General features: G+C 40.7%; 1 protein-coding gene across 49 annotated transcripts in view; it reads left to right on the top strand.

The window, feature by feature from the left end:
• LOC105260083 (RAD52 motif-containing protein 1-like) overlaps window positions 1-26,644 on the top strand; it is a 345,360-nt gene that overhangs the window by 13,129 nt on the left and 305,587 nt on the right. For 38 of the 49 annotated variants that reach the window (XM_045044315.1, XM_045044307.1, XM_045044304.1 and 35 more), the window contains 7 exons: window positions 2,023-2,094; window positions 2,833-2,913; window positions 12,592-12,663; window positions 13,191-13,265; window positions 21,082-21,200; window positions 23,234-25,041; window positions 25,420-25,524. In XM_045044315.1, the coding sequence (XP_044900250.1) occupies window positions 2,023-2,094; window positions 2,833-2,913; window positions 12,592-12,663; window positions 13,191-13,265; window positions 21,082-21,200; window positions 23,234-25,041; window positions 25,420-25,524 (2,332 nt within the window). The other 11 variants (XM_045044318.1, XM_045044299.1, XM_045044302.1 and 8 more) reach the window with 11 other exon arrangements.

Below are 26,644 nucleotides of genomic sequence, written 5' to 3'. Positions count from 1 at the left end.
TTCAAAAAAAAATGTGAATCAAAACCTAAAAAAGAATGGGACAGGCCCTATGCCCAGTACCATAGGCACGCAGATGGTGAAGACAGGCTTCCCACCCTTGTAGGAACTCATGATTTCACAGGGAAAATAAACAGAAGCTTAAACCATAACGCATAAGCACTGAATGGATGATGAAGCACTGACAGAGTGCAGAAGAGGGAGCCACAAAGTCATAAAACCACATTTCTTTTCAGTCATTTTGCCCCTTGTACTCACTACCCAGCTGTTAATTTATTTTATAAATACTTTGAGTTTGTTCTTTGTCCATGCATCAGTTTTAAACACAGTAGACAACGCAGATGAGCAAGACTAGTCCATACTTTCATGGAGTTTATGCCCAGAGAAAATGGAATGCCAGAATAACTATATTGAGAAGAAATTGGGGCACCTGACTGGCTGAGTCAGTAGAGCATGCGACTCTTGATCTCAGGGTCGTGAGTTCAAGCCCCAGGTTGGGCGTGGAGTCTACTTTAAACAATTCAAAGAAGGAGAAGAAGGAGGAGGAGGAGAGGGGGAGGGAAAGAAATGGATTTGGGCAATGAGAAGTATAAGTTGTTTTGGGAACATAGAAGAGGGGGGAAGACTTCAAGTTGGATCAGGGAAGTTACTAGAGAAATGCTGTTTGAACAGAACCTTGAATGGCTATGACGTGTCATCGGATAGACATCTTGGGAAGAATATGCTTGCAAAATAGAGTGAGTGAAAGGCAAAATGCAGGAGAAATTTCTTTGGTATCTGTAGAGTAGGAAACTAGAGCCAGATTTAGGATTTTGAAGGCCTTGGATAATATGCCAAGCTACCGTGTTATCACAGCAGTGCTCTAGGACAAACTTTAGACTGCACCAGGGTCACTTGGAGGCCTTGTCAGAACACAGGTTCCACCTCCACAGTTCCTGATTCACTCAGTCCAGAATAGAGCTGAGAATTTGCATCTTGAGTAAGTTCCCAAGTGACTCTGATATTTGAGAACCACTCCTGGAGAATTAATCTGGTGACCGTGTGCAGTATAGATTAGAATGGGAGAGACCAGAGATGACAATGCCAGTCAGAAGATGGTGGTACCCATGTAGGTGGAAAGTGAGGGACTCAGCTGAAATCCATGGAAATAAGAGGGTCAACTATAATCAAGAGTGGGTGTTTCCAAATAAAAATCCAGTACCATGTTGTTTTTTTGTTGGCCCCACTTGCAACTGAAGCAGTTGATAAATTCATAGACCGTTTGGGCAATGTACAACCAAAAATAAATTTCTATTAATATGATAATATAGGGGCGCCTGGGTGGCGCAGTCGGTTAAGCGTCCGACTTCAGCCAGGTCACGATCTCGCGGTCCCGGAGTTCGAGCCCCACGTCGGGCTCTGGGCTGATGGCTCAGAGCCTGGAGCCTGTTTCCGATTCTGTGTCTCCCTCTCTCTCTGCCCCTCCCCTGTTCATGCTCTGTCTCTCTCTGTCCCAAAAATAAATAAACGTTGAAAAAAAATTAAAAAAAAATATGATAATATAATTCTGCGTTCGTTCAAAGTTAGGTATTGATTAGAGGAGTAACTTCTTTTCAAGTTAAATGAAAAGGTATCTTTTATCTCTTCTGGTATTGACTTGGTGTCGAGAAATAGAACTAAACCAGGAAGGTGTGCTAATGTGAGAATATCCCTTTTAATACTAGAAATTATATGTGGAGATCACAACTTTGAGCTCATAATTTAGAAATTGATGAGGCCACAAAAAGTCATTGAATCAATTCTTCTGCTCTCAGGAAAGATTACTTCCAAGATCTATCACGATCTATAGTTGTATGTTTTATGTATGAAGATCACAAAGGTGAGACTCTTAAGAAAGGTGAGGGCAGGGTTAGGGGCTCTGGAAGGTTCAAATAACAATTCCTAATACTCAGAGTTTAGCCAAAAGCTACTTATTCAATACTATCATCCTACTAATTAGATATCTTATAGCTAATTGAGGCAATATTTTCCTTTTCCTTTTCCTAGAGATTTATCCTGCAATAAAATACAATATATTGAAAGACGTACATTTGAATCACTACCTTTTTTGCAGTATATGTAAGTTACAAATATAATTTCATTATATTTGGAATTTTTATTAAACTTAATTGTAAACCTCTTTGTTATTCACTTTGAATGAATGAAACTTTATTAGTCGAAAGCTACTAAAATTATGTAGCAAATCTTTTTTGTCTGTGGCAAAGTTTGGTGTGAGAGTTATTATAGAGATCAGAGTGAATCGTTCTAGAGCAGCAGTTCTCTGCCAGGGTGATTTTGCATCCAGGTGACACTTGGTAGTGTCTAGAGACATGTTTGATTGTCAGACTGTAGATGTACTCCTGGCCTCTAGTGGGTGGAGGCCAGGGCTGCTGTCACACCCTACAGTTCACAGGGCAGCACTCCCCCCCGCCCCATAACAAAGATTATCCAACCATAAATCTCAACAGTGCTAAAGTTGTGAAACATTTTTCTAGAGAAATAAACTTACTTCTCTAGAAAAAAATACTTACTTAACACAAGTATTTATTGAGCATTTACTGATTTGTATCTAATGCACCACATGTATAAACATGAAAGTATAAATCTTCCATGCAAATATTTTTTTAAAAAGGCGAGCATCTTTCATAGTGAGATTTCTTTAGTGTATGGAGAGAGTATTGTGGTTATGTTTCGTTACCTATAAATTAGAATCACTGCCAAAGGATAAATATTCTGAAAATATCTTGTTTTTCTTCTTCGTTTGTGTCTTGTTTTTTTTTTTTTTTTTTTTTTTTTTTTTTTTTTTGGTGTGTGTAGAAATCTTGGTTGCAATTTACTCACCGAACTGAGCTTTGGAACATTTCAGGCCTGGCATGGAATGCAGTTTTTACACAAGCTGTAAGTGAAATAGAAAATGAATACATGTTAAAAAAAAAAAAACTACATGTAAAAATATCATACAGTGACTGGTTAGGTGTGTGTTAATAAACCCAGTATGAATTCTGGAAAGTAGGTCTTAAAATCCATTTTTTTTTCAAATGAGGAAACTAAGGTACAAAGAGGCCAAGAGACTTGTCTTAACTCCTAAATGGCACTCTCTGCCCTCCCTCGTACCCAGCTTTGTGTGGGCAGTGAAAGCCCCAAGCAAGTAACACCCAAGTCAGTATTATCATGGGAATTCGTGACAGTGATGCTTCCCCAAGGTGTGCATGGTCCTTGAAATCCACTTTTGAATTTAACTTTGATTCCGGCTCATGTGCAAGTTTCCTATGCAAAAGAGAACTTCGAAGAACTAAGTTTAGCACAGAGTTCTCCAGGCAGCAACAGGTGTGGGTGCTTCCTCAGCCATCAGGAAAGCAGAAAGAACTCCTGAATACCTGCCACAGGGCACTGCTCTCCATGTGCTTTCTTTCCTGACCACTCTTCAAGTAAGAAGTGTGTTATTCCCTTTCAGCCGGAACATTCTGTGATTTCTCTGTAAAAAGGCAAATCATACTGGGCATGTTCAGTGGCCTGAGGGGGATGTTTAGACTCAAGGTTGAAGACCCTCCTCTAAAGCAGACGCTGGAAAAGACTGTCTTACTGTCTTGTGGTTCAGAAATCCGATTTCACAGCTTATCTTCCGTTAGATGAAAGTGTTTACGGTGTGTCTGGAGCTGGAGTAAGTTCCTGCGGGTGCCCAAGAGCAGGGGCCTCCTCTCTCCTCTCATTAATTTGCTGATGCCTAACTTGGGGAAAGAATACTGAGGGTCAGTTTTTTGTTTTGCCAGCATGCCAGAGAACGGGCTCATTGAGTTTCGCCACCAAGAGGTTTTAGGGGTGTCAATACAATGTCTTAAAACTCACCACCTCTACTAAGCATCTTATGACACCAAGAGTCTCTTCTAAGAATCTGAATTTCATAGTTATGTAGGCAATACAGGACAAAATAGGGTGGAATCCGTTGATAAGAATGAATGAATTCATTGAAAAACAATCCTTTCCACGCGCACTCTATGTCGACAATGTACTAAGTACTGGGGGTACAAAGAATAGACAGGGACTGTCCCCAAGAATCTTTCATACTGGAAAAAGGAGAAAAAGATGGCCTTTTTCTTGTAGTTTACTAAGATATTTGTAAACTGATGGAAACTCCTGTCTTGCCCGACTGAGATCTCTATCAGTTAACCATTTGTTTTCTTTCCTTTCCTTTGTCCTGGAGCAGCCAGAATCACACATATCCCACCTGGGGCGGGGGCGTGTGCTAACTTGTATTTTGCCCTCAACTTGCCCCATGCTCCCTCATCAATCTTCCATGACAGAAAAAGGTAATTAAAGAACCAGAGCTAGCTGGTATTGAGAATAAATTAATACTCATGTCATGTGTGTTATGCCCAGAATTCGTGATCCCCAAATACCGCCAGGGAGCCGAGTCCGATGTACAAGCAAAAGAGCCTTTATTCGAGCTAGCTCGAGCTCAATCCCCTACCTGCACTGATGCAGCGTTGAGATACCAGAGAGAGAGAGCCAGTTTCAAAAGGACAAAGGTTTTATTGGGGCCTAGTGGCAGTTGGTGAGGTAATGGCTGCGGCCTCAGCTGATTGGCTGGGGAAGGGTCCTGGGGAAGAGTCCTGTTAGGCAGTTGGGGGGGGGGTGGTTACTCAAGGGGAGGAGGTGTGTTCAAGGTGAAGGACACAGAACAAGATGGAGTCTTTCAATGTGGTTTGAATAGAGGTGTACTACTAAAACGAATTCACAGTTAACTTCCAAAAAATTATCACAGTACAGTAAGTGTGTATTGGAGGTTGGGCTCCTTGTTTGGGGCCAAATTTTCTTTTCTTTTTTATTTTTAACGTTTATTTATTTATTCTGAGAGAAAGAGAGCATGCGCAGGGGAGATGCCATCCCATGAATTCAGTCACGTTATTACCTATGTGACTTATTACTGGGGTGTGTATAAGTTGAAACAGTATTTTCTCCAGCATTAAATAAGTTTGTAAACCTTTTGGGCCCCAGCTGAGGTGGATTTATCTTGAACTGACTGAAGCTTAAACTTCAGGTCTCCTCACTTACATAGGCCCCTTCCAAAGTCTTGGGAGGGACCCTGGCAATTCCTGTACGCATAATTTTGCATGTTTTGATGAGGCAGGATTTCCCAAAGTAGATGAGGTTCAGACCCTACAAGGCCTTGATTCACCCCTGGGTTTCAGGTAATTATATCTCAGTAAGTTTTTTGAATGAAGCCTCTTAACTTATTGATAAACACTGAGTGAACACATTAGCGGTTTGGTAAAGTCTATTTTGAATCTGAAATCCACCTCAAAGCCATGCCAAGAGTTTATTAATAAGGTACCATTTTTTGAATGGTAGTAATAATCCTATTTCTTTCAGATGAAATCAGGAATGAAATATATTATGGAAAACCAACAGTGGTTGATAATCCTAAATGTTAAGTATAGTTTTTTTTTTCCTGACTTTAAAGTGCTTCTCCTTCATTGACCTACACAGGTCCAGACTGGTGGCTTATTTTAAAAAATTCACTTCATTGGTTCTAACAGTACGAGCTCCATGATTTTAGAAGCTGAAGGACTCTACGATGTAGAAAGGCTGTACCTTCTCGGGATAGAGCACCTTCACATGCTGGCTCGTCTGTGGCGCATCAGTATTGTGCCAAGAACATAAGCTCTAAGGGAGAATAAGGAAAATCTAAGCCTTACCCCTTTTGAATTATTGTTGAGAATATCATTGAGGTAGGTGTGGCCACCCTCTGAAGGCAAACTCGAGCCGCAGTCACGGAGACGCCCTAACGCTCCCCCGGTCAACCGGCATCTGCTTCCTTTTAGACAGCTGTGTGCCCACAAAAGTTGACACACTTGAGGATATTGTCATCGCTTTGTGGTGTGTACTGGAAATCCTGGCAGCTTCTTCTCAGATTCAGAAAGGCATAAACGTTAAGGATGAAGATAACAACTCAGGGCTGTCCTTTTGGGGTGATTTAGGGTAACTTTTATTATTTTCCGTGTGTGGTAGTTCCAAAGCTTTGCCATAGTCATACCCAACTATTACTTTTCTTCTCCCAGCTGCATCTGATTCTTCCCACGTATATACCAAGGCATCTTCTTTCTCTGGGAAGCATGGTAGTTGCTCCTCCGCCCCATATCATTTCTTTAATACCGACCTCTATTAGGTATTTACTGCGCTCCGGCACTATGCTAAGACCTTTCGCTTGTGCTGCAAGTAAGACAATGTGTCTTAAACTCTTAGAATAGAGCCTGGCACGTGGCAAGTGCTCCGGACGTGGCCCCTCACACGGCACTTCATTTTCGTGTTTCCAGCAACTCTTGTGATACAGGTAGTATTATCCTCATTTTGGGGATGAGGAAGTTGAAACTCAGAGACATCGGGTGACTTGCCTAGGTTCACACTGTCAGTAAGTGACAGAACCACTTCAGAAGCTTCTCGAGTAATACAATTCCGCATTCCCTGGCACTAGGTAGGACCTGAATGACAACTGGCCTTTTGGGCGTCGTCCCTTGGAGTCAGCTTCTCACTGGAATAGGACCTTTCGAGCAGGGAGCTCCTTTTCCCTATGCTTCTGGAGCTCCTGGCCATGCCACCTATGGGCATCCCCAGGCTTCCTGCTCACCGCCTGGTGCAAATATCACGTCGTCACTGCTAGGCACCCACTCTGTGCCCAGCCTTATGCTAGGTGCTTTGCACATGCTCTTTCCTTTAATCCTCAAGTTGCCTTATGAGGTAAATGCTGCTAAAAAGACTCGGAGACGTTCGTTACTTAAGTCCCTTCACCAGGAAGTGACAGCCAGAATTCAGACCTAGGTCTGCCTGATTCCAGGGCCCTTGCTTCTTGGGCTGGTCCTCACTGCCAGAAACTCCTCTTCAAGGCTATTCTCAGAACTTTAATTAAAACATAGGCTCACCATTTCAGATTCTTTAGGCTTCGCCCCTCCCCCCGCCCAACCCCTGAGAAAGGATTTACGTGATGCCGTTAGATGTCTTGTATTGAGGAGCTTCACATGGGGAGTCATGTTCTCATGGCTCATGGACCTATGTCGATGAATAAAGGAAAGGGGTTATTCTATCCCCAAGTACTTCAAACATACTGGAATAGGGTCTAGATCACTCTACTTATTTCTGCAACTGCTTTCCTCCAAGGAGCCAGTTTTCCCTCCATGCCTTGGGATTCCAGCATAGAGAGTTTGGAGTTTGTCCTATTTGAAATTTATCTTCACTGCCTGCTTTGGACATTTTTTCAGCTAAAGCTGTTAGGATTTCAGTACATTCAGGACAGTGGTGACAAGCTTCAGTCCTCAAGTCTTCTCTGTCTCCTCAGTTAATAGAAAGGAAACGTAGCCCATCTGTCTGGAACTCTGTGGAAGAATTTGGAGAAAAAAAAAAATAACACGTAAGAAATGTTCCCTTATTTTGTGAGCTACCTTTAGTCTGTCCCGTTGCTCTGCAACAGAAAGCTTTTGCAAAAATACTTGAGTTTTCCTCTTCAAATAAGATACAGCTTTTTAAAAAACAAATATCTAGAACAGTATTTCTTCAACTTTGATTCTGAGACAGTCTTTGAGGAGAACTGTTGTTACGTTTTACTCCCATAAAGATAAGCCCACGAATATCCAAAAGCCAATAGACTGAGTCAGCACACCTTTTATCTGTAAAATGAGGGAATTGAACGGAAATGGAGATGATCTCTAGTGCAGTGTCCACCGTCCGTTCGTATCGCAGTCTGTGGAAAAACAATTGCTGTCAGTCCAGGTCCAGCAGATGTAACCTGTCGGGTCAGTTCTCATTCTCCCCTTGGCTCAGGCACAATAGCTCCATGAAGAAAAGGCGGCACTAAAGACAGGAGGAAATAGGAGAATTTGGAGTGGCCTGTATTTTGTTTTCACTACAGGTAAACACGGGGCATTCATCTCAGCAGGAGGGCTGCCTGGGTAAGAGGAAGCACTGAGCCCATGGGTATAAGGCCATGGGTGAGCTACCAAGAAAGAGGGGGGGACGGTGGGGGTAGAGCGCTGAGATAGTTGGGGGGAAGGATAACAAACTACTAAATTGTTTTGGCTGCATAATTCGTCATAGTCTTTCTTAATAGGGAGCCGGGGGTGGGCGCGGGGCGGGGGGAGCAGTGGGCAGGGGAAGACACACACGTGGAAGAGCTTACTTGCACAGAGCCCACCAGTAAGCTTGTAGGTATTAATGCCATTTTTATTTTTTCAAAGCCAAAGGACATTCAGAGCCTCAAGGTTGAGGAACTGTGTTTAACCAGACATGTGACACTCACGTTCTTTCTCTTCATAACATTGTCTGACTGGATATTAACTAGTGTTACACAAACCCGACATGTTCATGGGCCTGACAAAACGTAGAAGAATGGGCTGGAATAGGAAGAATAGGGGAGTTTCCAAGGCAAGAACAAAAATGCATGGCTCCCAGCCGCACCGCTAACTCCCTCTGACCTCCGTTGTGGAAGAGTTTGAATCTTCGCTCCCCTTTTCTCCACCTACTAACATGTTTGATCTTCTGGCAACTGGTTCTCTATTTATCACAACGTGGTTCTTTTTTTTTTTTTTTTTTTTTCAAATTGAGATATAGTCCGCATAATAGAATATGCAACATTATAAAGTATATAGTGCAATGGTATACTTTGATAGACAATAATCACTGCTAATTCCAGAACATTGTCATCACCCCCCTCAAAAGAAATACCATACCCATCAGCCTTTACTCCCCATTCTCCCCTCCTCCCAGGCCCCTGGCAACAACTAATTTACCTTCTGCCCCTATGGATTTGCCTATTCTGGACATTTCATCGAAATGTGTGTCTAGTTTCTTTCACAGAGCTTGTTGGCTTCCAGATTTATCCGGTTGTAGCATGTTTCAGTACTTCATTCTTTCTTTTAATGTTTCTTTATTTTTGAAAGAGAGCGCACACACAAGCGGGGAAGGGGCAGAGAGAGAGGGGGACAGAGGATCCAAAACCACAGAGCCTGATGTAGAGCTCGAACTCATGAACTGTGAGATGACGACCTGAGCCAAAGTCAGATGCTTAACCGACTGAGCCACCCAGGTGCTCCAATCACATTTTGTTCGTCCATTCATGAGTTATTGGACATTTGGATTATTTTGACGTTTTGGCTCTTACGAATACTGCTGCTATGAGTATTCATGTACAAGTTTTTGTGTGGTCATATGTTTTTAATTCTCTTGGGTACGTACCTAAGAGTGGAATTGCTGGGTCATGTAGTAACTCTATATTTAACCCTTTTGAGGAACTGCCAAACTGTTTTCCACAGTGACTACACCATTTTACATTCCCACCAATGTATGAAGATTCTGGTTTCCCCAAATCTTGCTACCACTTATCATTGTCTCTCTGTTCGATCATAGCCATCTTAGTGAGTGCAGAGTAGTATCTCATTGTAGCTTTGATTTATCTTTCCCTAATGAGCTAAGACATTGAGCATCTTTTCATGTGCTTATTGGCCATTCATGTATTTTCTTTGGCGAAATGTCTCTTCAAATCCTTTACCCATTTAAACATTTGATTATTTGTCTTTTTCCTGAGTTTTAAGAGTTCTTTATATATTCTGGATATTCTGGATACTAGACTTGTATCAGACATATGATAGTTTTGGGTTGTTTTGTTATTTTTTTTTTAATTTTTTTTTTCAACGTTTATTTATTTTTGGGACAGAGAGAGACAGAGTATGAACAGGGGAGGGGCAGACAGAGAGGGAGACACAGAATCAGAAACAGGCTCCAGGCTCTGAGCCATCAGCGCAGAGCCCGACGCGGGGCTCGAACTCCCGGACCGCGAGATCGTGACCTGGCTGAAGTCGGATGCTTAACCGACTGCGCCACCCAGGCGCCCTGTTTTGTTATTTTTAAAGAAAGTCCAGTTTATCTATTTTTCCTTTGGTTTGTTGTGCTTTTTGTGTCGTGTCTAAGAAACTGTTGCCTAAATCCAAGGTCATAAAGATTTCTCTCCTGAGAGTTTTATAGCTTGAGCTCTTCCATTTAGGTCTTTGACTCATTTTGAGTTAATATTTATATATGGTGTGAAGTGTAGGAATCCAACTACATTATTTGGATAATGTACCACAGTTCAATTTGGGGTATAGTGCCATTTTAACAATATTTTCTTCTGATCCGTGAACATGGCATGTCTTTACATTTATTTCAATCTTCTTTAATTTCTTTCAACAACGTTTTGTGGTTTTTAGTGTGATTCTTGCACTTCTTTGGTTAAATGTTTTCCTAAGTATTTTATTCTTTTGAGTACTGTTATACCTGGAATTGTTTTCTTAATTTCATTTTTGGAATAGTCATTGCTGATGTATGGAAATAAAGCTATTTTCTACATATCGATCTTGTGTCCTGTAACCTTGCTGAACTCATTTATTAGTGCTAAGGTTTTTTTTCTACATTCCCAGGACTATGTCTTGTGGTCTTCTAGTTACCCAGGAAGATGTTGGAGCATTTCAAAGTCCCTATGGACATCTCATTTCTCAGCTTTTTCCTTTTAGGCTTTTTGTTTAGGCTATTTTTTGTCTTGTGATCAATTGCCTCACATAGCTGCCAGACTAAAACATTTATCTATAATTGTTTTCAAAAAAGGCCCCTTGGGAAGAGGCTGTTTTAGCACTGTGCAGTTCTCAGTGAGGTCAAGGGCAAGGCTTTCAAGTGAAGTTTTTTAGGGACCCCACTAGACAGGTAAAACAATGACAGTTTGTTCTTTGGGAATGAGGCTTTAAGGGACTTCAGCTCCATTTTGTTCCCCTGGGATGTGGGCAATTTTTAAGGCTATCATCAGGATGGAGAGCAGAGGTTGAGGACAAGTTAAAACAACAGAGCTCACTGTTCTTATACAAATTAGTAATTGTTTCTTTAATACATGCTCTCCGGGTTGCTGCAAGCCCATTGGTTAAAATTTCCAAAGTTCTGAGAAAGTTGATTTTGACCATTTTTGCTAGTTGTTGTTGTTGTTGTTGCTTTTACGGAAGGATGAATTTTCAGACGTCCTTCCTTTCTCATTTTCACTGATTCGCCTGTAACAGGGCTTTAAAATCTCTAAAGTCTCAGGGCACCTGGGTGGCTCAGTTAACTGCCTGACTCTTGATTTCGGCTCAGGTCATGATCTTGCGGTCATGGGATCAAGCCCCATGTCAGGCTCTGCACTGGGCATGGAGCCTGCTTGGGATTCTCTCTCTCTCTCTTCCTCTGCCTCTCCTTCACTCATACTCTTGGACTCTCTCTCTCAAAAATTAGAATAAAAAAATAAAAAATGAAATCTCTAAAGTCTCAATGATCACAGGCTAATTAAATACCTAATCATGGGAGATGAGTAGAGGAAAGGAATAAAAATAGAAAATGTGATTCTTAGAGAAGCTCTCCCAGATGGAGAGATGAAGTTCAGCAAAGTGTTTCTATATTTAATGCTCTCAAAGTTAAGTTTAAGGTAACGGCTATTTTAAACCCCCTTTTTTTTCATACAAGTTAAATACAGGCTTTGGGGTCAGAACCGAGTTCAGATTCCATCTCTGCTTCTTGACTGGCTTGACAAACTGGGACAAATTATACAACCTCTCTGTACTTCAGTTTCCTCACTTGTAAAATGGGGTAATGATGTATCTATCACATAAGGTTATTGTGAGGTTTAAATGTGAAATGCTGATCACAGATGCCCTATAGCCCAATAGTATGGGTTGTGATGATTATCCTTATAATTTTGCAAAAGTACAGTGATGATTCTTGAGCAGAGTCAGCCTAAAGGCAGATTTTCTTTTCTTTCTTCCTGTTTCCTTCCCTTTATTTTTGCTGTAAAGAACTGAGAAGAAAATCTACTCGGCATTTTGGAATAAAAACTTGTGTCAAGCAGTGACAAGATGTTATTTATTCAACAAGCCTTCACTAAGTAACTAGTAAATAACAAGCACTCTGTCAGGCACAGGGACAAAAATGACAATAGAGTATGGTCCCTGCCCTCAAGGAGCTGGCAGTCCAGGAGATGGATAAGGAAACGGGATCATGTGCCACCTAACAAAGGCTGTCCTAGGAGAATACACATGGTGGGGGTATAGCTTCCACCATTTCCTCTTAGATTAATCCCTTTGTCTTTGGCCCCCAAACTGAGGAATTGGTCCTATTTTTATCTTTAACCGGGTGTTTCAAACTGTGGAATTTTTTACATTTCTAGAGATAAAGGAAAAGCACCTAGAATTATAGAGGACACTAGAAACAGTATTGCCTACAGAGCCTGGGCTTCCTACCAGCATAGTCACTTCTAGGGTTTTCAGCCCAAAAAGTTCTTTGGCATATCTTTGCTTTGCTGTCCACGTAAAAATAAAATAAATAAATTTTTTTTTCTCTTTCTGTTCTCCACTTTATCGTCCAGAGAGCTGGGCAGTTCCCAAAGGAAGAGTGCTTTACAGAATCTAAGGGTGATGTATGGGCAAAGGCAGAAAATGATTAGTTTTAACCTTCCAGTTCCATACCCCCAAAATGAACATAAACTTTCATGGTAGTCATTACTGGAAATGCAGATCATTTTAATTCCATTGCATTTTTCAGAATTATCAGTCGTAACCCTCTGTCAGCTGTTGAAGATTCCTATCTTTTTAAGTTGCCAGCATTAAAATATTTGTAAGTATTGCAACAATCTCATGGCTCATGAGACGATTTCTGATCTTTTTTGTTGTCATCAAAAGATTAAGTATTTTGCGTTTTGGTTAAAAAGTCGTAATTTAAATTTTAACTGGGTTATTGAAATAAGCATTATTAGCAAAGAAAAAACGTATATGGGCAAGATAGCCTGCAGAGGAAGGAGTGGTATTGAAGAACACATAACAGACATCGGACTTGTAGATGTAGTTAGAAGTACCGTTTATCTCAAAATGGAAAGTGGAGTAAGGTGTATATTAAAAGAAAAAAAGACTAATCAAGAGAGGTGGATGCAATTGAGAATGAGCACCAAGGTGATTAATTTGATGATGCACATAAAATGTCTTCATTGGGAGTTTTCTGAAATTATTGTCCATAGCAAGGAAACTCTTGAGCTGACTTGACAAAGAAGCCAGAATTGAAGTAATCACATGTTGTTAAGTATCTTTTTAGGTACAGAATTTTTATCCTTGGGTTCAAATCACGCATGTTTGGGCTTTCTCCTTCAGAGACATGGGATCAACACAGGTGTCACTTACAACAGTTGAGAGCATCCTCATGATGACCCTTGAATTGGAAACACTGTAAGTTGATTTTTCTTATGTGCATTTTCACTTAGTTGTTTATTTAGATTTGTTTTCTTGTTTTCTTAAGTCAGATTTATTGAGGTATAAAATTTACTCTTTTTAAGCATACAGTCTGATGAGTTTTGACAAACGTGTAGTTATGTAACCACCACCACATTTGAGACGTAGACCATTTCTGTCACCCCAAAAGGCCCCTATGTGCCTTTGCAGCCAATCCCCTTTTGTCACCACCAGCCCTGGCAACCACCAACCTAATTTTTGTCCCTATAGTTTGGCCTTTTCCACAGTGTCTTATAGATGAAATCATACAAGGGGCACCTGGGTGGCTCAGGCAGTTAAGCGTCCGACTTCAGCTCAGGTCATGATCTCGCGTTTCGTGAGTTCAAGCCCTGCATCGGACTCTGTCCTGACAGCTCAGAGCCTGGAGCCTGCTTCGGATTCTGTGTCTCCCTGTCTCTCTACCCCTTCCCCATTTGCCCTCCATCTCTCTCTCTCTCTCTCTCTCAAAAATAAATGAACATTAAAAAAAATAAATAAATGAAATCATACAGTATGCAGTCTTCTGTGATTGGTTCCTTTCAGCATAATCCTTTTGAGATTCATCCATGTGTGTTTTTTTTTTTAACTTTTTTTAACGTTTATTTATTTTTGAGAAACAGAGAGCATAAGCAGGAGAGGGGCAGAGAGAGAGAGAGAGAGAGAGAGAGAGAGAGAGAGAGAGAGAAACAGAACCCGAAGCAGGCTCCAGGCTCTGTCAGCGCAGAGCCCAATACAGGGCATGAACCTGCGGAACATGAGATCATGGCCTGAGCCAAAGTCCATCACTTGTCTGACTGAGCCACCCAGGCACCCCAGAGACTCATCCATGTTTTTGCACATGTCAGTAGTTCATTTCCTTTTTATTGCCGAGTAGTATTGCAGTTGTGAGGATATACCAGTTTGTTTATGCGTCCATCAGTGAATGGGCATTTGAGTTGTTTCTAGCTTTTTGGCCTTCATGAATAAAGTTGCTTAAAACACTTACATGCAGGTCTTCATATGAGCATATGTTTTCACTGGGGGAGGGGGGGAGGTGGTAAAATACCTAATGGCAGGATTGCTACATCATATGCTAAGTGTATATTTAACTTTTTAAGAAACTGCTTACCTGTTTTCTAAAGTGGATGTACCATTTTGCATTCCAGCCAGCAGTATATGAGATCTTCTATCTATCCTTTCTTCTAATGTCTTGATCTATTTTTCATAAGGTGAATGTTGGCCTTAAAATTGAGTTGGGAAGTATTCCCCTCTCTTCAATTCTCTAGTACAGTTTGTGCAGAATTGGCATTATGTTTTCCTTAAATGTTTGCTAGAATTCACCAGTGAAGCCATGTGGGCTTGAAGCTTTCTTTGTGAGAAAGTGGTAAACTACAGATTTTATTTTTGTAATAGTGCTACTTAAATTACATACTTATTTTTTGGAGTAGTTCATGTCTTTCAGGGAATCTATTTCATCTTGAAGTTATTGACATAAAGTATTTTCTAATATTCCCTTATTATCCTTTTAGTATCTGTAGAATTGTAGTGATGTCATTCCTCTCATTTTTGATACTGATAATTTGTGTCTTCTCTTGTCTTTTCTTGATAAATCTGGCCAGAAGTTTATCAGTTTTACTTATCTTCTCTAAAAAGTGCCTTTTCATTACACTGACTTCTCTATTTTTGTTTTCCTTTTTAAAAATTTCTGCTTTGATCTTTATCATTCCATTTTCTCTCCTTACTCAGTGATGAATTTCCTTTTCTTTTTCTAGTTCCTTAAAAGTGGACACTGGGGAAGATGAATACTATATGAGCAACATCCCACATGTTGACATGTTGTGTTTTCAGTTTCAGTCGGTACAAAATAGTTTTTAATATCCATTTTGACTTATTTGACCTATAGGGTTCCTTAGGAGTGTGTTGGTTAGTTTCTAAATATTTGGAGATTTTACAGATCTGTTAATTTGTTATTTAATTCCATTGTGGTCACAGAACAATATGTTGGATGACTGAAATCCTTTTAAATTTATTGAAGCTCGTTTTATAGCCATGAATTCTGGTAATAGATGAGAATATGGTCTATTTGATAAATATTATGTGCCTACTTGAAAAAAAATATGTAGCCTGCTGATTTGGTGTGGAGTATTCTATAAATGTCAACTAGGTCAAGTAGGTTGGTAGTATTTTTCAAGTCTGATGTATCATTACTCATTTTCTATATATTTTTTCTGTCAATTATTGAGAGAGGGATATTGAAATCTCCAACTATAATTGTGTACTTATGTGTCTCTCTTTCCTATTCTCCTTAATATATTTGGAAGTTCTATGATCAGATACATATATTTTTAAGTGATGTCTTCTCTATTAGTTGACATTTCTATCACAATGGAATAACCTCATTTATCCCTGGTAATATCTTTGCTTTGCTTTGAAATTGACTTTGTCCTATAGTAAATATAGCCGCTCAAGGTTTCGTTTGATTAGTGTTAGCAAAGCATAATTTCTTCCATATTTTTAACCTACTTATATCTTTGTATTCAAGATGAATCTTATAGACAGCATAGAGTTGGCTTTTGCTTTTTTATCCAGTATGACAACTCTATCTTTTACTTAGGTGATTATACCATTTATATTTAATGTAATTGTTTATATGATTACATTGAAAGCTACTGTCTACTCTTTTCTATGTATCCCATCTGTTCTTTGTTTCTTTTCTTTTTCTTCCTGCTCTTGGGTTGATTTAGTACGTTGTATTATTTTTTGGTGGGGGGATAAATAGTTACAACTCAGGTTTTGTTATTTTAGTAGCTGTTTAATGGTTTGTAGTGTTCACGTTTAACTTATCACAGTCTATCTTCAAATGATATTATATGATTTCATGAATAGTATAAGAACCTTACAATAAATAGTGTACTTCCATTGTTCCCCTCCTGACCTTTGTGCTATTGTTTTCATACATTTTACTTTTAGCACACCCTATTATTTTTTCTGTTTAAATAGTCAATTATCTTTTTTTATTTATTTTTTTTATTTTTGAGAGAGCCAGAGTGCAAGTGGGGGAGGGGCAGAGAGAGGGGGGGACACAGAATCTGAAGCAGGCTCCAGGCTCTGAGCTGTAGACACAGAGCCTGATGTGGGGCCTGAAATCACAGACTGAGATCATGACCTGAGCTGAAGTCAGATGCTTAACTGACTGAGCCACCTGGGTGCCCCTCAATTATCTCTTTTATTGAAGTATATATAGATCATGTAATATTAAATTAGTTTCAGGTGTGCAACACAGTGATCAATTATATACATTATGAAATGCTCACCACAATAAGTATATTACAGTGTTATTGACTATATTCCCTATGCTGTACTTTTCATCTGGTGACTTATTTATTTTAAAACTGCAAGTTTGTACCTCTTAACCCTTTTCACTCATTTTGTCCATATCCCCAGTTTGTTCTCCATATTTACAAGTGTTTTCTCTTTTTTGTTTTTGTTTATTCATTCATTTGGTTTTTTGTTTATTTTTTGTTTATTTTTTACCTTGTTTTATTTTTTATTTTTTAAAATTTACATCCAAATTAGTTAGCATATAGTGCAACAATGATTTCAGGAGTAGATTCCTTCGTGACCCTTACCCATTTAGCGCATCCCCCCTCCCACAACCCCTCCAGTAACCCTCAGTTTGTTTTCCATATTTATGAGTCTCTTCTGTTTTGTCCCCCTCCCTGTTTTTAGATTATTTTTGTTTCCCTTCCCTATGTTCATCTGTTTTGTCTCTTAAAGTCCTCATATGAGTGAAGTGATGTGATTTTTGTCTTTCACTCACTAATTTCACTTAGCATAATACCCTCCAGTTCCATCCATGTAGTTGCAAACGGCAAGATTTCATTCTTTTTGATTGCCAAGTAATACTCCATTGTATATATATACCACATCTTTCATCCATTCATCCATCAATGGACATTTGGGCTCTTTCCATACTTTGGCTAATTGTTGATAGCGCTGCTATAAACATTGGGTGCACATGCCCCTTCAAATCAGCATTTTTGTATCCTTTGGTTAAATGCCTAGTAGTACAATTGCTGGGTTGTAGGGTAGTTCTATTTTTAACTTTTTAAAAACCTCCATACTGTTTTCCAGAGTGGCTACAGCAGTTTGCATTCCCACCAGCAGTGCAGAAGGGTTCCCCTTTCTCCACATCTGTTGTTTCCTGAGTTATTAATTTGAGCCATTCTGACACATGTGAGGTGGTATCTCATTGTGATTTTGACTTGCATTTCCTTGATGATGAGTGATATTGAGCATCTTTTCATGTGTCTGTTAGCCTTCTGGATGTCTTCTTTGAAAAACTGTCTATTCATGTCTTCTGCCCTTTTCTTAACTGGATTATGTATTTGATTTTTTGGGTGTTGAGTCCTTTATATATTTTGGATACTAGCCCTTTATCAGATTATGTCATTTGCAAATATGTTCTCCCATTTCATCAGTTGCCTTTTAATTTTGTTGATTGTTTCCTTTGCTGCACAGCTTTTTATCTTTTTTTAATGGATGTTTCTTTTTGAGAGAGAGAGCACAAGAGTGGGGTAGGGGCAGAGAGTGAGTGAGGGAGACAGAGGATCTGAGCAGGCTCCGCACTGTCAACAGAGAGTCAATGCGGAGCTCGAACTCACAAACCGTGAGATTATGACCTGAGCTGAAGTCAGAAGCTTAACCGACTGAGACACCCAGGTGCCCCAGAAGGTTTTTATCTTGATGAGGTCCCAATAATTCATTTAAAAAAAATGTTTGCTTTGTTTGTTTATGTTTATTTTTGAGAGAGAGAGACAGAGTGCAAGCAGGGGAGGGGCAGAGAGAGAGAGGGAGACACAGCATCTGAAACAGGCTCCAGGCTCCAAGCTGTCAGCACAGAGCCTGACACGGGGCTCAAACTCACGAACTGTAAGATCATGATCTGAGCCAAGTCAGATACTTAACCAGCTGAGCCACCCAGGTGCCCCTATTAATTAATTAATTAATTAATTAAGAACATGGACACACACATACATGTATGCATGGGGGGGAGCAGAGAGAGAGGGAGAGAGAGAATCTCAAGTGGAGAGAGAATCCTGATGCGGGGTTCAATCCACGACCCTGAGATCACGACCTGAGCCAACACCAAGAGTCAGGCATTCAACCCGCTAAGCCACCCAGGCACTCCTCAGTAGTTCATTTGTACTTCTGTTTCCCTTGCCTCTGGAGACCTGTCTAGTAAGAAGTTGCTTTAGCTGAGATCAAAGAGGTTTCTGCCTGTGTTCTCCTCTAGGATTTTGATGGTTTCCTGTCTCACATTTAGGTCTTTCATCCATTTTGAATTTATTTTTGTGTATGGTGTAAAAAAGTGGTTTAGTTTCATTCTTCTGCATGTTACGGTCCAGTTTTCCCAACACCATTTATTGCGAAGACTATCTTTTTTCCATTGGATATTCTGCTTTATCGAAGATTAGTTGACCATATATTTGTGGCTCCATTTCTCAGTTCTCTATTCTATTCTATTGATCTATGTGTCTGTTTTTGTGCAGTACGATACTGTCTTCTTGATGAGTACAGCTTTGTAATACAGTTTGAAGTCCAGAATCATGATGCCTCCAGCTTTGTTTGTTTGTTTTTTCCCAACATTATAATTCGGGGTCTTTTCTTGTTCCATCCAAATTTTAGAATTGTTTGTTCTAGCTCTGTGAAAAATACTGGTGTTTGATAGGGATTGAATTGAATGTGTAGTTTGCTTTGAGTAGTATCGACATTTTAACAATATTTGTTCTTCCAATCCTTGAGCATGGGATGTTTTTCCATTTCTTTCTGTCTTCTTCAATTTATTTTCATAAGCGTTCTATTGTTTTCAGCATACAGATCTTTTACCTCTTTGATTAGGTTTATTCGTAGGTATCTTATGGTTTTTGGTGTATTTTTTTTTTTAATTTTAGAGACAGAGTGTACCAGTTGGGGAGAGGGTCAGAGGAGAGAGAGCGAGAGAGAGAGAGAGAGAGAGAGAGAGAGAGAGAGAATCTTAAGAGAATCTTAATCTAATCCATGCTGAGCGTGGAGCCTGACACAGGGCTCGATCTCACGACCCTGAGATCCTGAGCCGACATCAAGAGTAGGATGCTTCATTGACTTAGCCCATCCAGGCACCCCTTGTTTGTTTTTTCTGAGATTCTACATATAAGTGAAATCATATAGTGAAATGATATACATACATATAGTGAAGTGAAATCATAACCTATATAGTTGCCAGTTGTAATGTTCTTCATTCCTTTGTGTGGATCCACATTTCCGTCTGCTATCCTTTTCCTTCTGCTTAAAAATACTTTCTTTAGGGGCACCTGGGTGGCTCAGTCAGTTAAGCATCCAACTCTTGATTTTGGCTCAGGTCATAGTCTCACAGTGTGTGAGCTCAAGTCCCGCGTTGGGCTTTGCTTGGGATTCTCTGTCTCCTCAGTGCTCTTTCCCCCTTGCACGCGCATACTGCACGTGCCCTCTCTCTCTGTCTCTCAAATAAACATTTAAAAAAATACTTCCTTTGGCATTTCTACAGTGGAAGCCTGCTAATGATGAATTCTTCCAGCTCTTGTATGTCTCAGATAGTCTTTATCTTGCTTTTATTTTTGAAAGCTTTGGGTATAGAATTCTAGCTTGATAGCTCTTGGTCCCCCTCTCCTTTTCACTGCTTGAAAGATGTTGCCCCACCGAGTTCTGGCTTACATTATTTCCAGCAAGAAATATGTTGTCATTGTTATATCTTTGTTGCTCTGTATGTCATGTGGGGTTTTGTTCCTTTGGCTGCTTTTAAGATTTGCTCTTTATCGCTGGCTTTGACCAGTTCGATTATGATGTGCCGTGGTGTAGTTTTATCCGTGTTTAATGGATTAAACTAAACATGTAGTTTAATCCATGTTGTGCTCAGAGTTCATTGACCTTCCTGGATTTGTGAGTTTATAGGGTTTACTTATTTGGAAATGTGGGGGCTATTATTTTTTCAAAATTTTTTTATATCTTCTCTCCTTCGTGGACTCTAAGTATACATATATAGGCCACTTGAAGTTGTTGCACAATTCATTGAGTTAAGTAGAGGCATGGGGTTTTTTCCAGATGTGAAATACTGTTATAATAACTTTTTAAAATGTCCTTGTCTGCTAATTGTAGCATTTGTGTAGATTATGGATTAGTTTTTGATTGATTGCTTTTTAAAAAAAAAAAATTAACATTTATTTATTTTTAAGACACAGAGAGTGATCAGGGAAGGGGTAGAGAGAGAGGAAGATAAATCTGAAGCAGGTTCCAGACTCCAAGCTCTCAGCACAGAGCCTGATGTGGGGCTCAAACCCATGAACCACGAGATTATGACCTGAGCCAAAGTTGATTGCTTTTTATCCTCAGTATGGGCCATATTTCAGATTTACTCAAACTCTTAGAAGTCTACCCTCTTTCTGTGTGCTCTCCACCCAAAGTGAGACTTTTGGCTTGGAAGGAGTTACCTGTGTATTAAACGACTGATCAGTGTCACCCAGTTCTAATCTCCATCTCATTCTAAGGATACCATACCCCATGCCATCCTTACCTTTCTGTTGGGCACCTCTGTCCTTCTATCTGTGTATTTATACTATTCAAGAGCAGCGGTTGGCCAACTGGTCCCTACCCAACCATCCAGGCCATGTGCCTCAAGAATTCCTTTTTGCACAGCCCTGTGATGACTTTGGCCCGCCTCTTCTACCTACTCAAGTAACTCCTTTACCGCTAATTTAATTCTCTGTGTTTCCATTTATAGGATATTACCTAGCCGTATGGCCTGCTGTCTCTGCCAATTTAAAAATACTATTGAGGTTGTCTGTAAGACAGTCAAGCTACATTGTGACAGTGCATGTCTGACAAATGGCACACGTTGTGGTAAGTCCTAATTGCCTGATGATAAATTTGTAAATTTTTATTTTATTTGTGGTTTAACTTTTATTTTTAATCAACAGTGATAATTTTTTTGAATATTTATTCAGTTTTGAGAGAGAGAGCATTCACGTGCGTGAGCTGGGAGGGGGCAGAGAGTGAGTGAGGGGGACAGAGACTCCGAAGCAGGCTCTACACTGACAGCAGCAAGCCCCATGCGGGGCTGAACTGTGATATCATGACCTGAGCGAGCCAAAGTCGGATGCTTAACTGACTGGGCCACCCAGGCACCCTAACAATGGTAAATTTTTAAACGAATGATGTCATTGCATTATTGTTACTCATTCAGAGTTCAGATCCCTAAATTTCTAAGAACTATTCCTTTGTTAAAAGTCAGATTCTCAGTTACATCATCAAGTCAACTACCCCAAAATGAAAACCTGTTCACATAGTGCATCACAGTTTATAAGCTGATTTTACGTGCGTTAGGTCTCAGGTGCCCTTTGTCTTATAGGACAGGTGGAGACACCTTTTTGCTTATTTTGTTGTTTTTATAAGTGTGTTAAGAGTACAAGTGATGCTGATTTCTGAAAAAGTTTTATTTGGAGCCTCTGTGTTTCTGTTCCCTGACCAGAAGCTGCTACCCAACCGTTCTCACGGATGAGAGGGCGCTTCTATTCTTGGGCTGTCCAACTCTTGTTCTGAATCTTCAGCCTTTCTATCCAAAACACAGGTGCTTTTAGGTATTTTTCTGTTCTTCGGTTTCATTGGCACTAACTTGGTGACTTCCAAAATGTGCTTTTGCACCTGGATAGCTTGAATATGGGTCCCTGTCAATGGTCTAGGGCACAGCATAAATTACACTTTGCTACTTCTATAAGTAGTGTTGCTCTTTTCCAAAACAATGTTTTGCCAATTATCTTACTCCCTTCTCCCTTAGAGGTGGGCAGAATAGGCATTTTTTTTTTTAATCTCCTTTGACAGGCGAGGAAAAATGAGATCAGAGGTGCCTTAGCCTAGCACTCAAGTCTCCTCTCCCGTTTTGGGCGCTCCGCCAGCCCGCTGCTCCTCCTCTCTCGTGACCTTTATAACCTCCTCCTCTGACTCTCCCCAGCACCGCTAAAAATACGTTTAATTCTTCTGGAAAAACCCAGCTGCACAGTGCTGTTCAGTGTACACAAGCTGTACGCTGGACCTTCATGTAGTTGGAAGCTCTGGATGGTTCTCTCAGTAAAGCTAGAAATCTGGAAATGAAAGGAAATGAAAGCAAAGTAGGCATTTGACCAAAGTTTCTTTATCCCTTCTGCATTTTAAAACCTCAAGTATCATTCCGTTGATTTTTTTGAACGCCCCACAGTGGCATCTCTCTCATACCTGGAAAATCTCTAAACCTATACCCCACGTCTCTGCCTAAATTTAATCAAAGAACCAGGGTGGACTTAGCGGGTCTCGTTTTTAGTTTTTTCTGTCTAGAGCTTATGTTAAGGGAGGTGCGATATAGGGGAGCAGGGACCAAACAAAGGAATTGGTGGGTGGGCGGAGAGGGCGTGTCCAGATGAGGAGCTGCTAGTGACAGGTGTTGTCCCGTGCATATGTAATGGTAGCAAGAACTCAAGCCCACTGAAGACGTAGAAGGAGGAAGACTCGTGCTCCCTCTGCCCCCGAAGCAGGACAGGGTGGGGTATGTGAAAGCCAGGAGTCGCATTAGAGCTGCACACAGTTTAGCCGAGTATCTTCCAGCCTTGGCTTTTCTTGAGGCCTGGGCAATCAGCCCTTAGGGACCAATGGAATAACTCTAAATATAGTTATTCACACTATGGAATGTTCTGAGGAAATAGCTACTTTTTCAAAAAACATCTTTTTCTCCTTTGGTCGTTGCCAATCGTAGGTCCAAGTTTGAGTTCGTCTCCTCTCTAAATGGCGTTCAAGTATTTGCTGATTCTTAATTTGCTTGACTGGGATGTATGACTGTGCATTGACAAAGAGCTGTGCTATCAGTCTTTCATTATCAAAACTCATCTCTCCTTCTTCTCCGACAGATCAGGAAGTATACCTAAGGAATGCAGAAGGATCATTCATGAAGGTATTGAAAGCTCGAAAGAAGAGCGCCAGCACGGAGCTGACTATTGAGCCAGAGAAGGCATCCTCAGACATAGATCGTCTCCGTTTGTCAGCCTTTATGAATGAGCGGCTAGACTTCAATAACGAAAGTGATGTCATTAGTGCACTGAATTACATATCGCCTTATTTCTCGGAGGGCAATCTAGAAGACGTAGAATCGACGCTGTTACCGTTCATTAAATTTCTGTTTTCAAATGTGCAAGAGGGAGACAAGCCCGTGGGTCACTCGATGAACGACACAGGGGACCCTTCTCTTAAACCTGGATCCAAGAATTCAACTTACAAGAATAAACTGAGAAAACTCTACTTTCTGGAAAATTTGTTAGATGCAGAAATTCAGGAAAAAATTGATGAGGTGAAAAAGAAAGAAAAAACGGCCATGCTTATACATTCCAGCCTTTTAGGTCCCAAGTTTAAACGTCAAATCTTTCCAAAGAAATTGGAAACTGCCCAACCGCAGGAGAAGAGCCTAGACGAAGTTGAGAGTGTGGGGAAAAAGTTCCTGAGAGTGAACAAGGTCATCAAGGGCCCAAAGGGCATACGGAAAAGGCACTTAAAAGAACTGAGACGTCAGAACATCCAGAGGACACAGAACGCCCAGCCGTCTGTGGAGAACATGGCCAAGGAAAGAAGGCTCAGGAGACCATCCCCAGGGGAGCTTCACGTGGCGCACAGGCCCAGCAAATTAGTGGGAAGCTCCTTCGAGACAGAGCCTTCGTTCGTAGATGAGCACAAGGCAGCGGTCTCTTCTTTCATGAAGCAATACGTTTTGGACAGGCCTTCTGCCACCCCCGCTCCAAAATCCCCACCTGACGTGAAAAAAAAATCAAAAGACTTAACATACAGCATTTTTCTTATAGAAGATGCAAATGCTAGAGTTAGAAATATGAAGGCTTTCGGACCAGCCTCACACCCCAGAAAAACACACCGCTTCCATAAAAGTCCCTCCCCTGTGGTCCACAGAACACCCAAGGCCAAACTGAATCGAAAGTCCAGAAAGGAAAGTTCACTCAGTAATAGACAGCTGCTTGCAAAGAGGCCTCCATCCTCTGCAGTCAGGAGCCTCGTAAATTCCCCTTCACGAGAGGATTTTTCATCTCCGGGAGAACTGAGTCCTCAGAAAAATCCTTTTCCAGAATTATTTGCTCCTTCAGGAACTTACAGAGAAAACACTACTGCAGAGAACACTACTGCCCAAAATGTTTCTGACGAAAATATTTCTACAGGAAACACTACTGTGCCAGAACAAACCCTCCCTGAATTCACAAACCGTAAGAATCTTTCCACTGCTAATTCTACTGTTACTGCAGACAACTCTACGCCGACCGTTAAACAAACCAATGATACACAATGGGAATACCACAATGCGGGCACTGGCTTGCCCCCAAAAGCCACAGGCTTCACTGTGTCAAAGCTCTCGTCCTCAGGTGATCTGTTTGAAATTCAGTTAAACCAGCAGCTACAGTCCCTCATCCCCAACAATGACGCGAGAAGCCTCATTTCTCATGTTATCCGGACTTTGAAAATGGACTGCTCTGAGACCCACGTGCAGCTGGCCTGTGCCAAGCTCATCTCCAGAACAGGCCTCCTGATGAAGCTTCTCAGCGAGCAGCGAGAAGTAAAGGTGTCCAAGGCAGAGTGGGATACGGACCAATGGGAAAATGCGAATTATATCAATGAGAGCACAGAAGTCCAGAGTGAACAGAGAGGGCAGGAGTCAAGGGAGGTGAGGATAAATCCCAAGATGTGGGGTCTCGACATTTAGGTGGTTTAGGACATGGACCCAAGCACAAGGACCAGGGGCTCCTGGTCCGGGTCTTGGCCACATAATTTTGGCTAAGGCAGTGATCTGCCACTTTGCTCATTTAGGAAACAGTGCCGCTGTTCCCAGAGTAGACAAAAAGAGGACCTAACATACAAGATACATAAATTCTTGAAGAAAATGCTAATGATTAAGATTACATGTCACATTAGATTTGGTATATTCCTTAAGAGCCTATAAGCGATTCATCGGAAAGAATGGGGTTTTAGAGTCGTTAAAGAATAGTTAACTTTCATCCTATCTCTGTTTCCTAAAAAAAAATGTTCTTTCCCTTTTTTTTAGCTCACAAATGAAGTTCCAGGCTATGGCTATAGCAACAAACTAATCTTGGTACTATCTGTGACTGTAGTAGTGACGGTTTTGATCCTAGTTTTCTGTCTCATTGAGGTAAGGAGAACAATTAATTCCGATTCCCAGACTATATTCCTTCTTTATAATAGATTCAGAACCCACAAACTGAAAATCAAAGCCACTTTCCCACCTATCACGACTTGATATCCCTCTTCAGTCTGGAGGACTGAGATATGCTTTGTCCTTTTATTGCAAAGTATATTCCAGGGATTTTAAAAGGAACCCCACTGCCGGGAGACATCTGTGGATTGTAACCAAGATAACAAGCCATTAGCTTGTTCTGAGACATTAGGTCTAAGAAGGCCACAGTTGACACGATAGTAAAATTTCTTCAACTCAAAAAAAGTATGTCGATTCGATGCACTCACCAGTCATCCTCCTACTACCACTGATTTCTTTCCTCGTTGGCTAAAATGAGGAGAGAGAAATAGTCTTCACCTCCATGGAGCTATCAGTCATCTTGGAAGAAAGGGCATGCTTAGAGATAAAAGTGTCATCTTGTTGATTAATTAGATGTACCTACAGCTCTCTCCTCCACTTGGCAAGGCATTGTGTAGACAGGTTCAGTTAAAACCCTGCAGCTAAAATCCTGCATCAGGCTACTCAAAGCTTGTCATAATTACAGTTGCCTATTCCTGGAGCTTGCCTGTTTACCTTTTATTCAATTATGTATGAATTGAATATATATTCAATATATTTATTCAAATATACATATGCTTATTATATATACACACACACACACACACACACACACACACACACACACACACACACACATTGCCATCTGTCATGGCAACCCTCCATTTCAGCCAAAGCAGCCCCTCACCATCCCCTAGTCAGACCATGCCCTTTCCTACTTTTGTTGGTGTTTTGCCCACTTGAAATTCCTTTATTTCACTCTGCCGGTGGAAGTCCCATGAGCCTTCAAAAGCCAACTCGAGTTCATCTTTCTTCACAAAGCCTTCCCCGAATACTGTAATACTCCTGGACCTAGTCCTTCTGTGAGATTGTCACCATTTCTTAGGGTCTACAGTGACGCATTCCCCTCCCCTGATAACAAAAATATGCTAAACAGTTTGTTAAAAGGCAGCTCCTCGAGAGAGAAATATCAAGGTCATGGATCCGAGCAGAGATATGTAAGGCTTCCTGGTCTCTC

The sequence above is a fragment of the Felis catus genome, chromosome E1, assembly GCF_018350175.1.
Source record: "Felis catus isolate Fca126 chromosome E1, F.catus_Fca126_mat1.0, whole genome shotgun sequence".
NCBI classification, from domain to species: Eukaryota; Metazoa; Chordata; class Mammalia; order Carnivora; family Felidae; genus Felis; species Felis catus.
This window is presented reverse-complemented; position numbering and strand designations above follow the sequence as displayed.